Below are 19,679 nucleotides of genomic sequence, written 5' to 3' on the forward strand. Positions count from 1 at the left end.
CCCGCAGCCCAACTGGTGGGGCGAGTCCCTCCCCGTAGTAGAAACCTGAGCTGAGTAGTAACTCCCTGACGCCGGGGACTTGGGGGTCCCGCCGCCTCTGGGTCCCCTGCCCAGGCCCAGGGCGGGGCTCAGAGGAGCCGCTGATCTCGAACGAGGGAAGGGCGGCGCTGGACAAGGAAGGGCAAGGGCCTGGCCACAACCTCTTCCCTCCAGCCCACACACACCCCCGCAGGTGCTCTGGGAGGAAGGTGCCCCAGGCCCGCGACCCCGCCGCAGATGGGACGCCAAGGCCTGGAGAGGGATTCCCGGGGCTCCGCCGTCCCCCCTCCCGCCCGCACCCCGCGCTGGAACAAAGGCGGAGGTGGAACCCACAGGCGGCCTGACTCCGCAGGGCGGGGCGGGGCGGGGCGGGTCCGCTGCCTCCTTAAAGCCGGGCTGCGGGCGTGGCGCGCGCACCACTGGTTCCCGCTCGGGTCGCGCACCGGACCTCCCTGCGGGCCTCGGTCTCCGTTCGGTGTTCGCGCGCTCGCGCGCAGGACTGCACGGGCCGGCCCCGTAGCGGCACCGCTTTCCCGCCCAGCATGGGGCTGCCTCGGAGGGCAGGGGACCCGGCGGAGCTGCGCAAGGTAGGAGCCAGGGGACTGGCGACTAGGGGCAGAGTGGCGGGGGCGGGGGCCTGGACGTAACCGCGGCCTACACGCCCGCTTGCAGAGCCTGAAGCCGCTGCTGGAGAAGCGGCGCCGCGCGCGCATCAACGAGAGCCTGAGCCAGCTCAAGGGGCTCATCCTGCCGCTGCTGGGCAGGGAGGTGAGTACTGGGGCCTCGGGGCCCCGCCGGGCGCACTGGGGCTGGGTGTAGGGGGTCCCTGGGTGCGGGGCGAGGAGACCGGGCGGGTGGAGATCCTCTTGCCCCCGGAGCAGATAAGTGGTCAGTGCGCGGCGCGCAAGGCTCGGGGAGGCCACCCAGCTCCTGGGAGCGCGGTTCTCACGGCAGCCTGCGGGAGGTCGGTCTTGTTTGTGCGTTTCTCTGTCCTTTTCCTTCGCGGCCTGGCACAGAGCTCCCGCTACTCTAAACTGGAGAAAGCGGACATCCTGGAAATGACCGTCCGCTTCCTGCAGGAGCTGCCTGCGTCCTCCGGCCCGACGGCTGCGCCCAGTGAGTGACCCCACCCCGCCCCCGCCCGGCCCCGCGGCCTGCGCCCAGCGCTCCAGCCCGCGCCTGACGCCGCTCTCCGTCCGCAGCACCCTCCGACAGTTACCGCGAGGGCTACCGAGCGTGCCTGGCGCGCCTGGCTCGCGTGCTACCCACCTGCCGCGTCCTGGAGCCTGCCGTGAGCGCTCGCTTGCTGGAACACCTGCGCCGGAGGGCGGCCAGCGCCACCCCCGACGGCGGGCGCTCTGGGGACCCCTGCGGCCCGCCAGCGCCCTCCCCGCCGCCCGCCCCCGCGCCCTCACCACCCGAACCTCCCCGGAATCCGGGTCTCTGGAGGCCCTGGTAGCCCCCAGGGCCGTTCTACGGACCCTGCTGATCGCGCGGGATCAGGAGTGCTGGACAGACTCCGGAAGCTCTTGGAGGCAGCTCCCGTTCCCACCACGACGGACAAGCCGGGTACTTACAACCGGGGCAGATCCGGATATCTGTGATCTGTGCTGGCAGACAAGTCCACCGGGACTCAGGAAATAAGGGGAGAGGCCCAGGTTCAGTCCCAGCTTGGGATGTCTGGGCTAGAAAAAACCTCCTGCCTCAGCAGGTGGAAGAGCTTGGGAGCTGGGCCAGTCACAGCTGCCCCCGAAGCCCACACACCTGCCCCAGCGCTGGCAGCAGCCCAGGGGCTGGGCAAGGAGCTCACCTGAGCCAGGTGCAGCCATCTGCTCTGACTGGTCACTACTCTCCCAGCCCCGCATGAGTCTGCCTCCTCTCCAGCTCATCCTGGGACCCTCTGGGCAGACGGCAGCAGTGGCCTGAAGGGCTCTGCAGGCGCGGGAGCCTTGACCTCCACTCCTGGCTTCCTGCCTAAAGCTTCCAGTTAATTATAGGGACAGGATGCCACCAGGGCTGTGTGCCTAGAGGTGGGGGCTTCCTTAGGTAGGCTGGGGAAGGATTTATTCCCTCAAGCACTAAGTTAACACCTGTGTATCGCACACCAAGCCCCATGGTCTTGGGGTGTGAAGAGGGATGCTACAAGAGTGAGGATGCCCTGTGGCCTGGAGGAAGCTTGCTGCCTTGAAGGGCCGGGCCTGGGGCCCAGCACAGAGCCGGTGCTGATGAGGTTAGCCTGGGGCAGCAGAAACTCAGGCAGGTTGAGGAACAGGAGTCTACTTTTCTCATTTTCTCTTTTGAACTGCTCTCTGCTACTGTCAGGACAGATAAGTGGAAGCAGCTTGTTCTTAAGACTTTTCTTGCTTCCCCATGGAAGCCAGAGAGACTTTGAAGGTCTGGAGGGGAGGGGGAGCTGTGGGTGCCAGGTGATAACCTGTTTCCGCCCCTCCCCCCACTCAGTCATGTTCCCAGCATCTCCTGGGGCTTCACAGAGCATTTATGGGAGATGGGGAGTCCTTCCTCCCCATCCCCAGTCCAACAAGCCTGTGTGAGGGACTGGGGCACTGGGGTCAAGAAGATAGAGCTGATGGGGGGGGTCATTAAACTGAGCTATATGCCACAGAAATCTGTGATGACCTAGACACTGACTCCAGTGTCAGGTTTTGGAGAGGCTGCGGGCATCATTGAAGAAGCCAATGTTAAGACAGGAGGGTGAGCTCCTGGCAAGGTGGGCCGTCCTACCACCTGTCTGGGGTAGCTGGCTGGACTGTATGCTCCTGGAGGGCAGGGCCGAGGCCGAGTGTACCTCTTTGTCCCCAGGGAACTTGACACGTGGCGGGTGCTCAATAAACATGAGCTAATAAACAGGTGGTGTGACTGGTCCATGCTCTATGGAACCCCCAACAGCCTGGTTTTTGGCTCGACTCCCACCCTCCAGATCCCTAACATCCCTTTGAAAAGCTGCTGCACCAGAGGACAAATGTGGGGGAGGGTGTGGAGAGAGGGGAGGGCAGTCCCTGGGAACACAAGCCTGCGTGCCTGAGTGCCCAGGAGCAAGTGGAGGGGGGCAGGTAATCCACAAGCCCACGTTCACTTTGTGAGTTCAAGTTTCCTCCTTGAGTCAAGGACTTCCATCCCTCAGGCACACCCCGGGCAGGCTCCTTGTCCCTTTAAATAAGAACTTTCAATAGGAGTTTAAACTTGGTAAGAACTGACTCACTAGAGGCCACTGCGTTCTTCTGAGTGCATCTGGGTCCCCAGCTCTGTGACTCTCGTTGACCTGGCCCCAGTCAAGCCATAAGACAGGCGGTCGGGGCGGGTGTGTTTAGCCCAGTGACTCACAGGGTCAGGCATTCCGGGGTTCTGAGGCCAGTCAAACCCTGGCAAAGAGGTGAGGCATGCCCAGGCGGGTGAGGTTCTGCGCCCTAGGCGAGAAGCTGGTTTCCCAGCAGGGACGTGCAGGAGTTGCCTAGAAGTTCTCAGCTGGCCCTCCGAGCTGGGCTTGTGAAATAGGGACACCAACAGCCCTCCTCCACAAGGCACCTGCTGGCGCCTCCCTCAGGCAACTCCCCAGGTATTCCCAGGGCCCTGTCTCGTGGTCAAAGGTGAGCCCTGGGCAGAGTGGGCTCCTAAGGTGTGGGAGGGAGGTGGCCTCGCTCAGGAGCATTGAATGACCCTTACAAGGCTCACGGGGTGCTCAGCAGACAGCTCTTGCAACGTTCTCTCTGCTCTGGTCCTGTGACTGAGACTAGCTGCGTCTGGTTATCATGCTTGGTTGGAGAAAAGGCTCCCACGCCTCAAAAACCAGTGAGTGAAATTGTCCAATGACCTAATGACGGCGGGAGCACTGAGCTGTCACTTGGAGCACTGAGGAGACTCAGACTGGAACCGGGTCACACCCAGCCCGGTGGCACTAGTTACGTGGGAGAAGGCAGGTGTGGTTTCCATGAGTGAGAGAAAAGAGCAGGTTACCAAGGAGGACTCCTCTAATAAACATTTACAAATTGCTCTGCTCTGCCTGGGAAGCCCAGATTCCAAGACTGAGTCTTCCACGGGTTTATCTAGAATAGGATCGGAATGAACACAGCCTGTGGGGAACGTCTGGAAAAATCTGCACCTTTGAAGAGTCTTCCCCAGGGTGATTTGGAGCGACCAGTCTGGAGACAGGGCAACACAGAGGGGGCTGTCCCTGCTGTGTGTGGGCAGCCACCTCATACATCAATAAGCAGTCATATTGACTTTTCTATTTTTAATATTTATTTATTTGGTTGTGCTTGGTCTTGTGGCATTCGGGATCTTCAATCTCCATTGTGGCATTCAGGATCTTTAGTTGTGGCATGGGAGATCTAGTTCCCTGACCAGGGATCAATTCTGGGAGCAAGGAGTCTTAGCCACTGGACCACCAGGGAAATACTTTTTTTTTTTTTTTGGAAATACTTTTTAAAAACATACCCGGTTGCTATAGCCGGCCCAGTGAACTAACTCACCCAGTGGTGTTATTTCCCTTGGTTTTACTTCTTGCCTGGCCCCCTGCCAGTGTGGCCGCGTCCCTGGGGTGCGTGTGCCTGTGTGTGTGTGTCTCCCTGAGCTGCCAGGTGGCCGCCCTGCAGAGAGCTGCCTGGGCACGCGAGGAAGGGGAGAAGGCAACCACGCACCGAGGGTTCCTGGGAGCAACTGGTTTCACTTTGGGTTTTGAGAGGCCCTGGCAGAGCCCCAGGCTCTTAAAGCAGCTATAGTAAAACTCTGAATGGTTTCAGGAGCGTGAGAAAGGCACTAGAGGGCACGCCCTAGAGGCATATGTGGTGTCTTGTTACAGAAGGTCCATTGGAGGCCAGTAGGGAGCAAGGGCTGGTGGCTGGTCACAGGACCACACTTTGTGAGCCCAGGATACCCTGGTCTGGGGCTAAGGAAGGAGAGTTTCAGCTGATTATGTGCCCACTGCTGGTTCTGTTTGGAGGATGGGCAGGAGAGCCCTATGTCTTGGTGCTCAGTACATTAAAAATGTCTGGGAAAAAAAAATATATCTGGGAAGGGACTTCCCTAATGGTCCAGTGGTTAAGACTCCATGCTCCCAGCGCAGGGGACTGGGTTCAATCCCTGGTAGGGGAACTAGATCCCACATGACTCAACTAAGACCCAGAGCAGCCCTCCCCCCCCCAAAAAAAATCCTCAAACAAAAACCAAACCAAAAACCTCGGGGAGCATAGGACAAAGTGCTTACAGAACTAAGAACCATTCTGGACTCCAAGAATCAGAGACAAATCCAGGTTTTATGGGGACTACATTTTGAAGCCCTCTGTAAGAAAACATGTAAAATTATGAGTATAGATTTAGGATGGAAATGAATATTTATTCAGAATGAAAAATCAGTTGCATCAAGCTAGCGCTGCCTGCAGACTCCTGTCCTGTCCTCTTCTGTTTCTCTTTAAGCAATTTACCAACCTGCTTCCATAGGAGTGCTTCCTGGTGACACCCCTCCCCCCCCACCTCCCTCTGCTCCTAAAACATTCTGCTACCTGCCCTTGCTTGGGGGCAGACCCAAGCTTAAGCCTCATCAGCCGCATGGTAATTCCATTTCTGCCCAGGATGTATCCTGGGTCTCCTGCAATGACAGTAATAAGATAAATACCTCTTCTTTGCTTCCTCCATTTGTTTAAGGCTATAAATTACAAGGTATAAAGTGGAAGTGTTAGTCACTCAGTAGCATCCAACTCTTTGCAACCCCATGGACTGCCAGGGTCCTCTGTCCATGGAATTCTCCAGGCAAGAATACTGGAGTGGGTAGCCATTCCCTTCTCCAGAGGATCTTCCCAACCCAGAGACTGAACCTGGGTTTCCTGCATTGCCGGTGGATTCTTTACAAGGTATAGATTCACACAAACATTTACATCACTCAGGGCAATTCCTACCCCCCACCCCGCCTCTTTGCACCCCCTGGGAAGCTTGTGAAATGCAGATTCCTGAGTCCCACCTTCAGGGGTTCTGATTTTCTGTGTTTGAGTCAATAGATTCACACCTTTCACTTGAGAGAGGGTTAATTTGACTAAGTGGGAATTCCCTGGCGGTCCAGTGGTTAGAATTTAGCACTTTCAGTGCTGGGGCCTAGGGTTCCATCCCTGGTCAGGGAACTAAAATTGTAAACAGTGCAGGAACCATCTAGATATTTATAAGTAAAGTGTACATGCAGAAAAATGGACAAATTATAGTTGCACAACCTGATTCATTATGATAAAATAGATATACTCATGGAAAGTGAAAAAGTGAAAGTGTTGGTCACTCAGTCATGTCCTACTCTTTGTGACCCCATGGACTATAGCCCACCAGGCTCCTCTGTCCATGGTATTTCACAGGCAAGAATACTGGAGGTAGCCATTCCCTTCTCCAAAGGATCCTTCAAACCCAGGAGCTGAACCCAGGTCTCAATCTGAGCCACCAGGGAAGCCCATACTCATGGAAACCACTCTGCAGATCAAGACACACAACATCAGCAGCCCTCCAAAAGTCTCCTTCCTGCTTGAGCAAAGAGGCCACATCCCAGTACCAGGGATGCTGGGGGCTGGTCTGGGGGGAATGGGAAGTTAGCATTCAATGGGAACAGAGTTCCCTTTCTGCAAGATAAGAAGAGTTCTAGAGGTGGACAGTGGTGATGGTTGCCCAATAGTGTGAATGGATTTAATACCACTGAACTGCACACAGAAAAATGGTTGAGATACTAACTTTTATGTGGATTTTACCACCAAGCAATATATTGAAAGATACCATATCTGAGATGGCCTCAGTGGTCCAGTGGTTAAGATTCTGCCTTCCAATGTAGGGGGTGCAAGTTAACGAAGGTCCCACATGCTGTGGGGTTCGGCCAATTTTTTTTTTTTTTTAAGATACCACATTTGGAATTGGGGCAACTACTCAACTGAGTCCTTCAGGCTCCATCTGGTTTTCACAGTGACCAGTCTGGTCAACTAAATGAAGCTGTGATGCATCCCTTAGGTTTTTAAGTGTGGCAATAATTCTTGCCACTCTGGGAATCTAGGTTGTTTTGATTTACTATCTTGGTTGTGGGCTGTTTGGAAGTTTGCACTTTTTTTTTCAAATACTGTGTTAGTAATCCAGTGACAGCTTTAGCAATTTATAAATATATGTACTGTTAATTTGATATATGCTATTAGTAATTATCCATCCATTCCAAAATGAGCACGCTTTAAAAAAATGATACCTAATGACAGATGTATGTGATAGTGCTTTACTTCTAAACAAAGAATGACATAGAAAGGATTAAATTAATAGACATCTATTTTCCCACTATGCTTTCATTCATTTTTATCATATGTGTTTTCTCTACCTTTGTTTTCTCTTTGATTCCAGCATATTCTGAGGGATTTGGTTTAGGTCATACCTGAATGGTCTAGTGGTTTTTCTTACTTTCTTCAGTTTAAGTCTGAATTTTGCAATATGGAGATCATGATCTGAGTTACAGTCAGCTCCTGGTCTTGTTTTTGTTAACTGTATAGAGTTTCTCCATCTTTGGCTGCAAATAATATAATCAATCTGATTTTGGTATTGACCATCTGGTGTTGTCCATGTGTAGAGTCATCTCTTGTGTTGCTGGAGGAGGGTATGTGCTATGACCAGTGCATTCTCTTGGTAAAACTGTTAGCCTTTGCCCTGCTTAATTCTGTACTCCAAAGCCAAACTTATCTGTTACTCCAGTTATCTCTTGACTTCCTACTTTTGCATTCCACTCCTCTATGATGAAAAGAACATCTTTTTTGGATGTTAGTTCTAGAAGGTCTTGTAGGTCTTCATAGAACCATTCAACTTTAGCTTCTTTGGCATTAGTGATTTGGGCATAGACTTGGATTATTGTGATATTGAATGCTTTGCCTTGGAAATGAACAGAGGCTATTCTATCATTTTTGAGATTGCATCCTAGTACTGCATTTTGGACTCTTCTGTTGACAATGAGGTCTACCTCATTTCTTCTAAAGGATTCTTACCCATAGTAGTAGATATAATGATCATCTGAATTAAATTCACCCATTTCTGTCCATTTAAATTCACTGATTCCTAAAATGTCGATGTTCACTCTTGCCATCTCCTGTTTGACCACTTCCAATTTACCTTCATTCATGGACCTAACATTCCAGGTTCCTATGCAGTATTGCTGTTTACATCATCAGACTTTACTTCCATCACCAGTCACATCTACAACTGGGCATTGTTTTGCTTTGGCTCAGCCACTTCATTCTTTCTGGAGCCTTTTCTCCACTCTTCTCCAGTAGCATATTGGGCACCAACTGACCCGGGGAGTTCATCTTTCAGTGTCATATCTTTTCGCCTTTTCATACTTTTCATGGAGTTCTCAAGGCAAAATTACTGCAGTGGTTTGCCATTCCCTTCTCCAATGGACCACGTTTTGTCAGAACTCTCCACCATGACCCATCCATCTTGGGTGGCCCTACACGACATGGCTCATAGTTTCATAGAGTTAGGCAAATCTGTGATCCAAGTGATCAGTCTGGTTAGTTTTCTGTGGTCTCCATTCTGTCTGCCCTCTGATGGATAAGGATAAGGGGCTTATGAAAGCTACCTGATGGGAGAGACTGGGTCTTGCTCTGATGGGGGTTCATGACATTGTACAGGAGGTAGTGATAAAAAAAAAAAAATCCCCAAGAAGCAAAAATGCAAAAAGGCAAAATGGTTGTCTGAAGAGGCCTTACAAATAGCTGAGAAAAGAAGAGAAGCAAAAGGCAATGGAGAAAAGGAAAGATATAAGCATCTGAATTCAGAGTTCCAAAGAATAACAAGGAGAGATAAGAAAGCCCTCCTCAGTGATCAATGCAAAGAAATAGAGGAAAACAATAGAATGGGAAAGACTAGAGATCTCTTCAAGAAAATTAGAGATACCAAGGGAACATTTCATGCAAAGATAGGCACAATAAAGGACAGACATACCTTCTGTTAGGTATGGACCTAACAGAAGCAGAAGATATTAAGAAGAGGTGGCAAGAATACACAGAAAAACTATACAAAAAAGATCTTAATGACCTAGATAACCACAATGGGGTGATCAGTCACTTAAGAGCCAGACATCCTGGAGTATGAAGACAAGTGGGCCTTAGGAAGCATCACAATGAACAAAGCTATGGAGGTGATGAAATTCCAGCAGAGTTATTTCAAAATCTAAAAGATGATGCTGTTAAAATGCTGCACTCAATATGCCAACAAATTTGGAAGACTCATCAGTGGCCACAGGACTGAAAAAGGTCAGTTTTTCATTCCAATACCAAAGAAAGGCAAAGCCAAAGAATGTTCAAATTACTGCACAATTACACTCATCTCACATGCTAGCAAAGTAATGCTCAAAATTCTCCAAGCCAGGCTTCAACAGTATGTGAACCAAGAACTTCCAGATGTTCAAGCTGGATTTAGAAAAGGCAGAGGAACCAGAGATCACATTGTCAACAGCTGTTGGATCATCGAAAAAGCAAGAGAATTCCAAAAAAACATCTGCTTTTGCTTCATTGACTACACTAGAGCCTTTGATTGCATGCATCATAACAAACTCGGGAAAATTCTTCAAGAGATGGGAATACCAGACCACCTGACCTGCCTCCTGAGAAATCTGTATGCAGGTCAAGAAGCAACAGTTAGAACTGGACATGGAACAACAGACTGGTTCCAAATTGAGAAAGGAGTACATCAAGGGTGTATATTGTCACCTTGCTTATTTAACTTGTATGCCGAGTACATCATGCAAAATGCTGGACTGGATGAAGCACAAGCTGGAATCAAGATTGCTGGGAGAAATATCAGTAACCTCAGATATGCAGATGGCATCACCCTTATGGCAGAAAGGAAGAAGAACTAAAGAGCCTCTTGATGAAAGTTAAAGATGAGAGTGAAAAAGCTGGCTTAAAGCTCAACATTCAAGAAATGAAGATCATGGCATCTGGTCCCATCACTTAATGGCAAATAGGTGGGGGAACAATGGAAACAGTGAGAGACTTTATTTTTTGGGGCTCCAAAATCACTGCAGATGGTGACTGCAGCCATGAAATTAAAAGATGCTTGCTCCTTGGAAGAAAAACTATGACCAACCTAGACAGCATATTAAAAGGCAGAGACATTACTTTACCAACAAAGCTCTGACTAGTCAAAGCTATGGTTTTTCCAGTAGTCATGTGTGCCTGTGACAGCTGGACCATAAAGAAAGTTGAGCTCCGAAAAATTGATGTTTTTGAACTGTGGTGTTGGAGAAGACTCTTGAGAGTCCCTTGGACTGTAAGGAGATCCAACCAGTCAATCCTGAAGGAAATCAGTCCTGAATATTCATCAAGAGGACTGATGCTGAAGCTGAAGCTCCAAAACTTTGGCCACCTGATGCAAACAGCCGACTCACTGGAAAAGACCCTGATGCTGGGAAACACTGAAGGCAGGAGGAGAAGGGGACAACAGAGGATGTGATGGTTGAATGGCATCACTGACTTGATGGACATGAGTTTGAGCAAGTTTTGGGAGTTGGTGATGGACAGGTAAGCCTGGTGTGGTGCAGTTCATGGGGTTGCAAAGTGTTGGACATGACTAAGTGACTGAACTGAACTAAAAAGCATATCCTACTGAGTTTTTTTTTTTTTTTTCTACTCAGTTCTTTATTTTCCCAACCTTTTTGTTGTTTTTTTTTTTTAATTCATTTTTGTCTGTGGTGGGTCTCCGTTGCTGTGTGGACTTTACCTAATTGCAGCAAGCAGGGGCTACTCTTCATTTTGGTTCATCGTTTCTCACTGCTGATGGTTTCTCTTGTTGCAGAGCTTGGGCTCTAGAGTGCGGGCTCAGTAGTTGTGTCACATAGACTTTGTTGCTCTGCAGCCTGTGGGATATTCCTGGGCCAGAAATCGAACCCTTGTCCCTTGCTTTGGTAGGTGGGTTCTTAACCACTGGACCACCAGGGAAATCCTCAAGCTCGTTAATATGACTTTTCTATGTCTAATTCAGATATAGAAAGCTGTAGGATCCTATAATATGGATGGAACAATGAGAATAAAACTAACATAGAAGGTTCACCTTTCTATATTCTTGTAATTCACACGGTGTAATACTATTTCCCTATAGGTCAGGTTGTTGTTGTTGCTGTTTTTTAGTTGCTAAGTCGTGTCTGACTCTTTGCGATTCCATGGACTGCAACACGCCAGACCCCTCTGTCCTTCACTATCTCCCAGACTTTGCTTAGGTCCACATCCATTGAGTCGGTGATGGTACCTAACCTAACTGCCTCATCCTGTCATCCCCTTCTCCTTTTGTCTTCATTCTTTCCCAGCATCAAGGTCTTTTCCAATGAGTCAGCTCTTCGCATCAGGTGGTCAAAGTATTGGAGCTTCAGCTTCAGCATCAGTCCTTCCAGTGAATATTTAGGATTGATTTCCTTTAGGATTGACTGGTTTGAATTCCTTGCAGTCCGAGGGACTCTCAAGAGTCTTCTCCATCACCAGTTTGAAGGTATCAGTTCTTCAGTGCTCAGCGTAGGTCAGATGCAATTATCTAAACTCCAGGAAATTGCTGACTTAGAGGTTTACACTTCACCTTCCCCACTGTGTAGGATAGGTCTCGGAATTCATGTGGAGGTTGTGCCAGATATCAAGTCTCTATATTCCAATCTTACTTTTGGGGACCAGAGAAATGACTACAATGTCCACACACTCAGTGGATCCATTGTGAGCCATACAGGCCCAGGAGTCCATTTGTTACATGCCCTTCACCATGTCCCCTGACATGGTGACAACACTTGAGAGCTCCAAGGATCAGTATGAACTCAGACTCTGTGTCCAATGGTCTTGGAAATGTTTGCACACTCACCCCTGGCGTACAGTCATTGAAATAAGTGTCATACACTCCAATGAGGAAGGCTGGGGGAATCATTACTCTAGATGTAGGCCTGCTTTCAGTCACAAGATCATGGAAACCCAGGCTTCCTTCAACCAGTGGGTTCTGGGTTCAAACCTTGTCTCAGGGATGGAAGATCCACAAGGAATCATTACTTCAAATTTTTTTTTTATTGAAATATAGTTGATGGACAATGTTGTGTAAGTATCTGCTGTATGCAAAGTGATCCAGTTGCACACACACACACACATATATATGTTCTTTTTTATATTCTTTCCATTATGATTTATCATAGGATATTGAATACAGTTCCTTGTGCTATACAGCAGGTCCTAGTTGTCTATCCATCCTATATACACTAATGTGCATCTGCTAATCCCTAATTCCCGATCCATCCCTCTCCCACCCCGTCCTCCATGGTAACCCCCAGTCTCTTCTCTATGTCTGTGAGTCTGTTTCTGTTTCATAGATAAGCTCTTTTCTTTTAATGAAATCATTACTTTTCCCATTAATCTATGTGTTATTGAAGTAGAGTTGACTTATAATGGTTTAGGTGCACAGCAAGGTGATTCAGTTATACATAAACACATATATTAGTTTTCAGATTATCTTCTACCATAGGTTATTATAAGATATTGACATTGACTATAATTCTCTATGCTATACAGTACACTTTGTTGTTTGTTGTGTATCTGCTTTTTAAAATTAGAAATCTAGCATTCCATTCATACTAAGCCTAACAAGTAGAATCAAAATGTCAAACTGTTTAGTTAGGCAAAAATTTATAAGTTTTAAAAAATATACTACATTGTACTATGTGCTAGTTGCTCAGTTGTGTCCAACTCTTTGTGACCTTATGGATTGTAGGGTAGGAGCCTACAATCTATGGATTGTATGGAGCTATGGATTGTAGGAGCCTTGCCAGGCTCCTCTGTTCATGGGGATTCTCCAGGCAAGAATACTGGAGTGGGTTGCCATTTCCTTCTCCAGGGAATCTTCCCAACCCAGGGATCAAACCCAGGTCTCCTGCATTGCAGGCAGATTCTTTACCATCTGAATCACCAGGGAAGTCCATATTATATTATATATACTATGTACATATACAAAGGTTTTTTGGACCGTGCTTGATAAAGGCTTGAAAAAGAATATTTAAAAAAAAGAAGAGACAGAAAAATTGGAAAACATAAATTACAATGAAGTGGGAGCACTGAATATGAAATAGAAAAAGTGAAAAAACTAGATAAGAGTGAAAAATCATCATATAGTCCAGTTGTTTTTAAAGACAGTTGCTCATTAGAAACACATCTGAAGCTTTGAAGAGAAAAAGCAATACCTGGGCATTTGTAATTTTCAAAGAATTCCAGAATAATTCTGATATGCATCTGGATTTTAAAAAATGGTTACAGAAATCATTGCTTTTCATTGGAGTCATTGCTACTCTTTTGGCATCCTTTGTGACATCCTTTGATATCCATTCTTTAAAGATTGTTTCCTTTAATTTTGCAGACAGAGCAGTACCCTTGCTGACTGCCCATCTATTTTGGCCCCCAGGATGCTGGTTCTCTTCACTGTCTCCATAACTCTCTGTGGGCCAGGGCACTTTGACTGCCCCCCCTGTCTTGGCCAATCATCACAATAGTTCTGACCTCTTGGCAGAGGCCGTCAAGCCTCTGCTGCTTTGCAACCCTTCATCCCAGATGACAAGGATCCTGGTCCTATAATGCCATCTCAGACTATCAGCCTCCACTCTGCTTCTTAGTGATGCTGGTGCACCTTCATCATTTCCTTTTTTTTTTGTTTACTTACTTATTTATTTGGTTGAGCCAGGTCTTAGTTATGGCATGCAGGATCTTTAGTTGTGGCATGTGGGGTCTAGTTCCCTGACCAAGGATCGAACTCAAGCCCCCTGCATTGGGAGCTCTGAGCCCAGTCACTGGACCACCAGGGAAGTCCCTTCACCATTTCTTTCTCACTAATTTGGTAAATGGTTGATCCTTCATTTTCACCCAAGAAACCTACTCATTAGGGTTCTTTCCAGCCTTATACAGCACGTTCAAGCTAGCAAGGCCCCTTCTCTGAGACTTTCAAGCACAGTTGCCTCCCTTAGGCTGGGCCATCATCTCTTCCTTGCCACGAGGAGCCATCCTGGCAGCATGTTCACACCGTCTCAACACCAGGGCAATAAATCCTTATTCTGGGAGGGAGTTCCCAGAGTCGTATACTCCCTCTTTAAGCAGCTCGCTTTTCTGCTCTCTCGACTTAGCTCCTTTTGAATCCAGTCCCATGTGTTCTCTCCAGCTCCTTCGGGTTTTGTCCCTGTCCTGTTAATAGGTCCAGCATTCCCCATCTGAGACATGTAACTGCTGAACTGTAGCTATTAGCCTAGTGTCCAGGAGGGGAGGTAGAAATCCTGAGGGTTCATGTTCTGCAGTGTGAGATCAGTTTCACTTTCCATCCAGTTTCTATCTCGCTCAAAATTCTTTACTTCTTGATGTATCACACTGTTTAGGGCATCTCTTCCCACTAATATACTAGATATAGTGGATTGAATTTTGTTGTTGTTGTTCAGTCACTAAGTCGTGTCCAACTCTTTTCGACCCTATAGACAGTAGCAAGCCAAACTTCCCTATCCTTCACTGTCTCCCGGAGTTTGCTCAAACTCATGTCCACCAAGTTGGTGATGCCACCTAACCATCTCATGCTCTGTTGTTCCCTTCTCCTCCTGCCCTCCATCTTTCCCAGCATCAGGGTCTTTTCCAATGAGCAGGCTCGTCACGACAGGTGGCCAAAGTATTGGAGCTTCAGCTTCAGCATCAGTCCTTCCAATGAATGTTCTGGGTTGATTTCCTGAATGCTCATTGGGTTGAATAGTAGCCCCTCTAAAAATTCACATCTACTTGGAAACTCAGAGTGTGACCTTATTTGGAAATAGGGTTTTTGCTGATGTAATTAAGTGAAGATGAGGTCACATTGGATTGTTGTTGTTGTTGTTCAGATGCTAAGTCATGTCCAACTCTTTGCGACCCCATGGAATGCAGCACACCAGGCCTCCCTGTCCCTCACCAACTCCCAGGGTTTGCCCAAGTTCATATCCATTGAATCAGTTATGCTATCCAACAATCCAATGTGTACCATACTGGATTAGGTGCAGTCTAAATTCAGTGTCTGATGTCCTTATAAGAGGAGAGGAACATAGGGATGCAGAGAGAAGATGGCCATGTGAAGATGGAGGCAGGGATTGGAGCGATGTGGCCACAAGCCAAGGAACATCTGGAGTCACCAGAAGCTGGAAGAAGCAAGGAAGGATTCCTCCCTAGAGCCTTCAGAGGGCACACCCCTGCTGATACCTTGATTTAGTGCTTCTGGCCTCAGAACTGTGCGAGAAAGTGTTTCTGTTGTTTTAAGCCATCTAGTTTGTGGTACTTTGTTACGGCAGCCCCAGGAAACAATATGCTTCATATGCCTTTCCAGTTGCTCAGTTGCGTACTGCTCTCCGTGACCCCATGGACTGTAGCCCACCAGGCTCTCCTGTCCATGGAATCCTCCAGGCAAGGATACTGGAGTGAGTTGCCATGCCCTTTTCCAGGACATCTTCCCAATCCAGGGATCAAATCCAGGTCTCCTGCATTGCAGGCAAATTCTTTACCATCTGAGCCACCAGGGAAGACTCTAAGAAATACACACTACTACATATAAAATAAACAACAAGGACCTATTATATAGCATAGAGAACTGTTTTAATATCTCGTGATAACCTATAATGGAAAATAATCTGAATGTGTGTGTGTGTGTGTGTGTGTGCGTGTGCGCACTTAGTCACTCATTCATGTCTGACTATAGTCCACCAGGCTCCTCTGTCCATGGGATTTTTCAGGCAAGACTACTGGAGTGGGTTGCCATTTCCTTCTCCAGGGGAATCTTCCCAACCCAGGGATCAAACCTGCATCTCTTGAGTCTCCTGCATTGGAGGCAGACCCTTTACCTGCTGAGCCATCAGGGAAGACCCATGTGTATGTGTATATGTATATGTGACTGAATCACTTTGCTATACACCTGAAACTAACTAACATCTCTGCTATTCCCGAATAGACCCATTTTTGCTGCTAAAAATAACTTGGTCAGCAGCAGCCAGTTATATTATATATTATTATATATATTGTTAATCAGCTATACTTCAATAAAACAAAAAATAAATGAGAGAATTATCATATTATAAAGTGATATGTTCATACAATGGAATACTAGCCATATATTAAAAAGCACATACAATATGGATTCCATTTGAAAGTCGCTCAGTCGTGTTTGAATCTTTTTGACCCCATGGGCCATACAGTCCATTGAATTCTCCAGGCCAGAATACTGGAGCAGGTAGCCTTTCCCTTCTCCAGCAGATCTTCCTGATCCAGGAATCGAACTGGGGTCTCCTGCATTGCAGGCAGCTCCTTTACCAGATGAGATAAGAGGGAATCCCCGAGGGTCTACCAGAGATTCCATTTACACAGAGTTAACAAACTGGTAACACTGGTCTATGATGCTGGAGGTCGGATGGTGGACCTTTAGTAAGGAGGCAGAGACTGGAAAGGTGTGAAGCTGTTCTGGCAATGGGAGTGTGAAAATTAACAATGGGAAACCTCATGAAGATGGAGTCAGGAGGCCAGAAGGGGGAGCTCTTAGGCAGTACCACTCACCATCAACTGCAGGAAGAACTGCCAACTACGGACCCCAACTGGAAGAATTATCAAAAAGAGTCATCAGTCACAGACCCCAACAGAAAAAGACGAACACTACATCTCTGACAAGAAATCAACTAACTGAGAGAACTGTCACTTTTCTCTCACTCAGAGCAAACCCTCCCATCTTCCTCCTTTTTCCTCTGTAATGTAACACGCCTCTCCTCTGTTGATTGGTCTTTTGTTATAAAGTCATGGCTTTTCTTATTAAAAAAAAAAAAAACAACAACTATGGCTTTTGTTATAGCTTGCCTGTCCTGAATTGCAAATCTCTGCTATTCCCGAATAGACCCATTTTTGCTGCTAAAAATAACTTGGTCAGCAGGAGCCAGTTATATATAAGTTATAATAAGTTATAATAAGGTCAGCAGGAGCCAGTTATATGTGTTTGTTCACTTTATGAAAATTTGTCAGAAGTACACATAAAATATGTGGACATTTATGTACGCAAATCATGCTTTGATAAAAATTTAAAATACTAGACTAGGAATTCCCTGGTGGTCCAGTGGTTAGGACTCACCCTTTCACTGCCGAGGTACTGGGTTCAATCCCAGGTTGGGGAACTAAGATCCCTCCCATAAGGGATAAACCATAAGCCACCACCAAAAACACAAGCCTAACATGTGTAGTTTTCTTATGTGTTTTTCTCCAGTTATGTTCAGCTGCAGTGTTGTAGGCACAGAATAGGGGCTAAGTTGGATTTAACCAGGGCTGCAGTTTTATCAAGCAAGAAGTACAAAGAAGCCAGAGAGGGACAAGGGGGCTGGGGGTGGATTCACAGGAAGGCTAGAATGACTGGTGTTGCCAACAGGAGCAGGTGAGAATGTAACCAAAAGTGGGGACTGGCTGTTCGCCACTCAAGTGCCAATAAAGAGGCCAAATTGGTGGAAAGAAAAGTTTGCTTTATTTTGGATGCCTGCAAACTGTGTGTTGGGGGAGCGTTCTCCAGTCCAAAGGTTGACTCCCCTCCCACTGACAATCAGTGCATAAGAGGTTTTATAGGCTAGAGGGGGTTACAGGCAGAAACAACACAGTCAGCTCTGATAGTCATTTTTTAAACAGTCATCTTGAAATCAGGCCCCAGCGGTCAGTGTCATCTTGATTGTTCCAAGCACTGTTTACCTTCAGTTCCAAATGGGGTCAATTTGTGCCCATTTCTTTGAGACCAATTCTTGGAACTGTGGCAGCTTATGTCATGGCTACACTCTGGTCATCATGTAGTTAAGTCTTCCACCTGGTACGGGTTTCAGTCTCTACAAGATAGCTCGTAGGATATGGCTCAGAATATTACCTAGGGCCCTTGAGAAGGAACTAAAGGTCCTTGATTATGTTTAATGACTAAACTATTATAATTTACTCCTATTGGACTATTTTCTCTTCTTTCTGCATTTTTTCACTTCTCTGATTACACTTACCCTTTGGCTAAAGTTTGTCCATAGACAAAAGTCAGACAAAGGACATGGTGGGAGGTGGGCAAGGACCACAGTGTCCTACCCCATGTCAAGAAGGGAAGAGACAAAATGCGGGAGTTGAGGCCAGGGAGGAGGTGGTTGGGCTGGAGGAGGGAAGGTCTGCAGAAGCTAAGGATTACTGGAGCTGGGACTGGAGGGCTTAGAAGGAAGTTGGTGGTGGAGTCAGAGAGAATGATGTCTGAGGCTGAGATTTCATAGAAGTTGTCCTTTACTAGTGGGTAAAGCTAAGGCCAGGGTGAGATCTTGAGAATGCAGAGCTGAGGCAATGTGGAGGGAAGTCAGGCAGTGGGGAAGGGTTGTCGCCATGGATTAGCAATCACCTGCCCTACATGGGGAGTGGGCACAGAGAGAGTGATGGCATTTCTGGAGGACTGAGAGGCTATGACAGCTTTGTGACCAGAAGACTGCAACAAAGAAAGGTAAGGGAGTGTATATTCTGAAGACATTAAAGTTCAAAGAAAATGGTCTGGAAGCACTGATGAGGAAGGACACAACATTTGAGAAATTCTGAATTAGAAATGTCAAGAATCTTCCTATTTGCACAAGGGGATACTATATAGCAGCAAACATGGGCAGACTGCTGCTTCAGGAAACACTGATGCCGCAGCCAGTGATCGCCTGCCCAGAGGAGGGGTGCCTATGCCTGGGGAAGAGCAGGAGGAGACTTCTGGAGGGCTGGTGATGCTGTCTGTCTGGATCTGGGGAGTGGCTTCCATGAGTATATGTATTTTATTACAATGAATCAAGCTGTGCAATTAGAATTTATGCATTTGTCTGCTTGTACACATTGCTTATAAATATCCAGATGGTACTGTGCGGTGTCAGGTATGATGGTAAAAAGCCTGGCACACAGCCAGGTATATACGAGATGCTCAGTGAGTATTTGCTGGGTGCATGAGAATAATGATAGTTAATTAGTTATAATGTCAACCACCATTGACTGAGCTCTTCCTGTGGACTAGGCACTTCCCTCAATGATACATTGCTTTTTTTTTTAATATTTATTTATTTGCTTTTGGCAATGTCAGGTCTTAGTTTGTGTCACATGAGATCTTCCTTGTGGCACATGTGACTCTCTCTAGTGCACGGGCCCCTGAAAGCTTGGGCTCACTAGTCGTAGCACATGGGCTTGGTTGCTCTGCAGCTTGTGGGTTCTTATTTTCCCGACCATGGATTGAACTTGCGTATCCTGCATTGCAAGATAGATCACCACCAGTAGAGAAGTCCAGTAGTAGAGAAGTCCTGCCCCCCTCAATGATTTACATGTAACTCACTTAATCTTCATAAAAACTCTATTAGACTATATCTATGCTGCTACTGCTAAGTCACTTCAGTCATGTCCGACTCTGTGCGACCCCATCCCTGGGATTCTCCAGGCAAGAACACTGGAGTGGGTTGCCATTTCCTTCTCCAGTGCATAAAAGTGAAAAGTGAAAGTGAAGTCGTTCAGTCATGTCTGACTCTTCGCGACCCCATGGACTGCAGCATATATCCATATCTATTTCATCTCTACATATATACTATTATCCTCATTTTGTGGATGAGGAAACTCAAGCACAGA

At 47.4% G+C, this 19,679-nt stretch overlaps 1 protein-coding gene across 2 annotated transcripts; it reads left to right on the plus strand.

Moving 5' to 3' along the window:
- The first annotated feature begins 452 nt into the window (after positions 1-452).
- HES2 (hes family bHLH transcription factor 2) lies at positions 453-2,887 on the plus strand. Of its 2 annotated transcripts, none has more exons than XM_065936838.1 (4): positions 453-626; positions 712-807; positions 1,056-1,155; positions 1,242-2,887. In XM_065936838.1, the coding sequence occupies exons 1-4, from the start codon at positions 582-584 to the stop codon at positions 1,496-1,498; spliced, it is 498 nt and encodes a 165-aa protein (XP_065792910.1). In that variant the 5' UTR covers positions 453-581; the 3' UTR covers positions 1,499-2,887. The 2 variants fall into 2 exon arrangements, with proteins under 2 accessions (XP_065792910.1, XP_065792911.1); XM_065936839.1 differs by having other exon boundaries at positions 1,119-1,155.
- Positions 2,888-19,679: the final 16,792 nt, after the last annotated feature.

Source organism: Muntiacus reevesi, chromosome 5 (assembly GCF_963930625.1).
Source record: "Muntiacus reevesi chromosome 5, mMunRee1.1, whole genome shotgun sequence".
Taxonomy (NCBI): domain Eukaryota; kingdom Metazoa; phylum Chordata; class Mammalia; order Artiodactyla; family Cervidae; genus Muntiacus; species Muntiacus reevesi.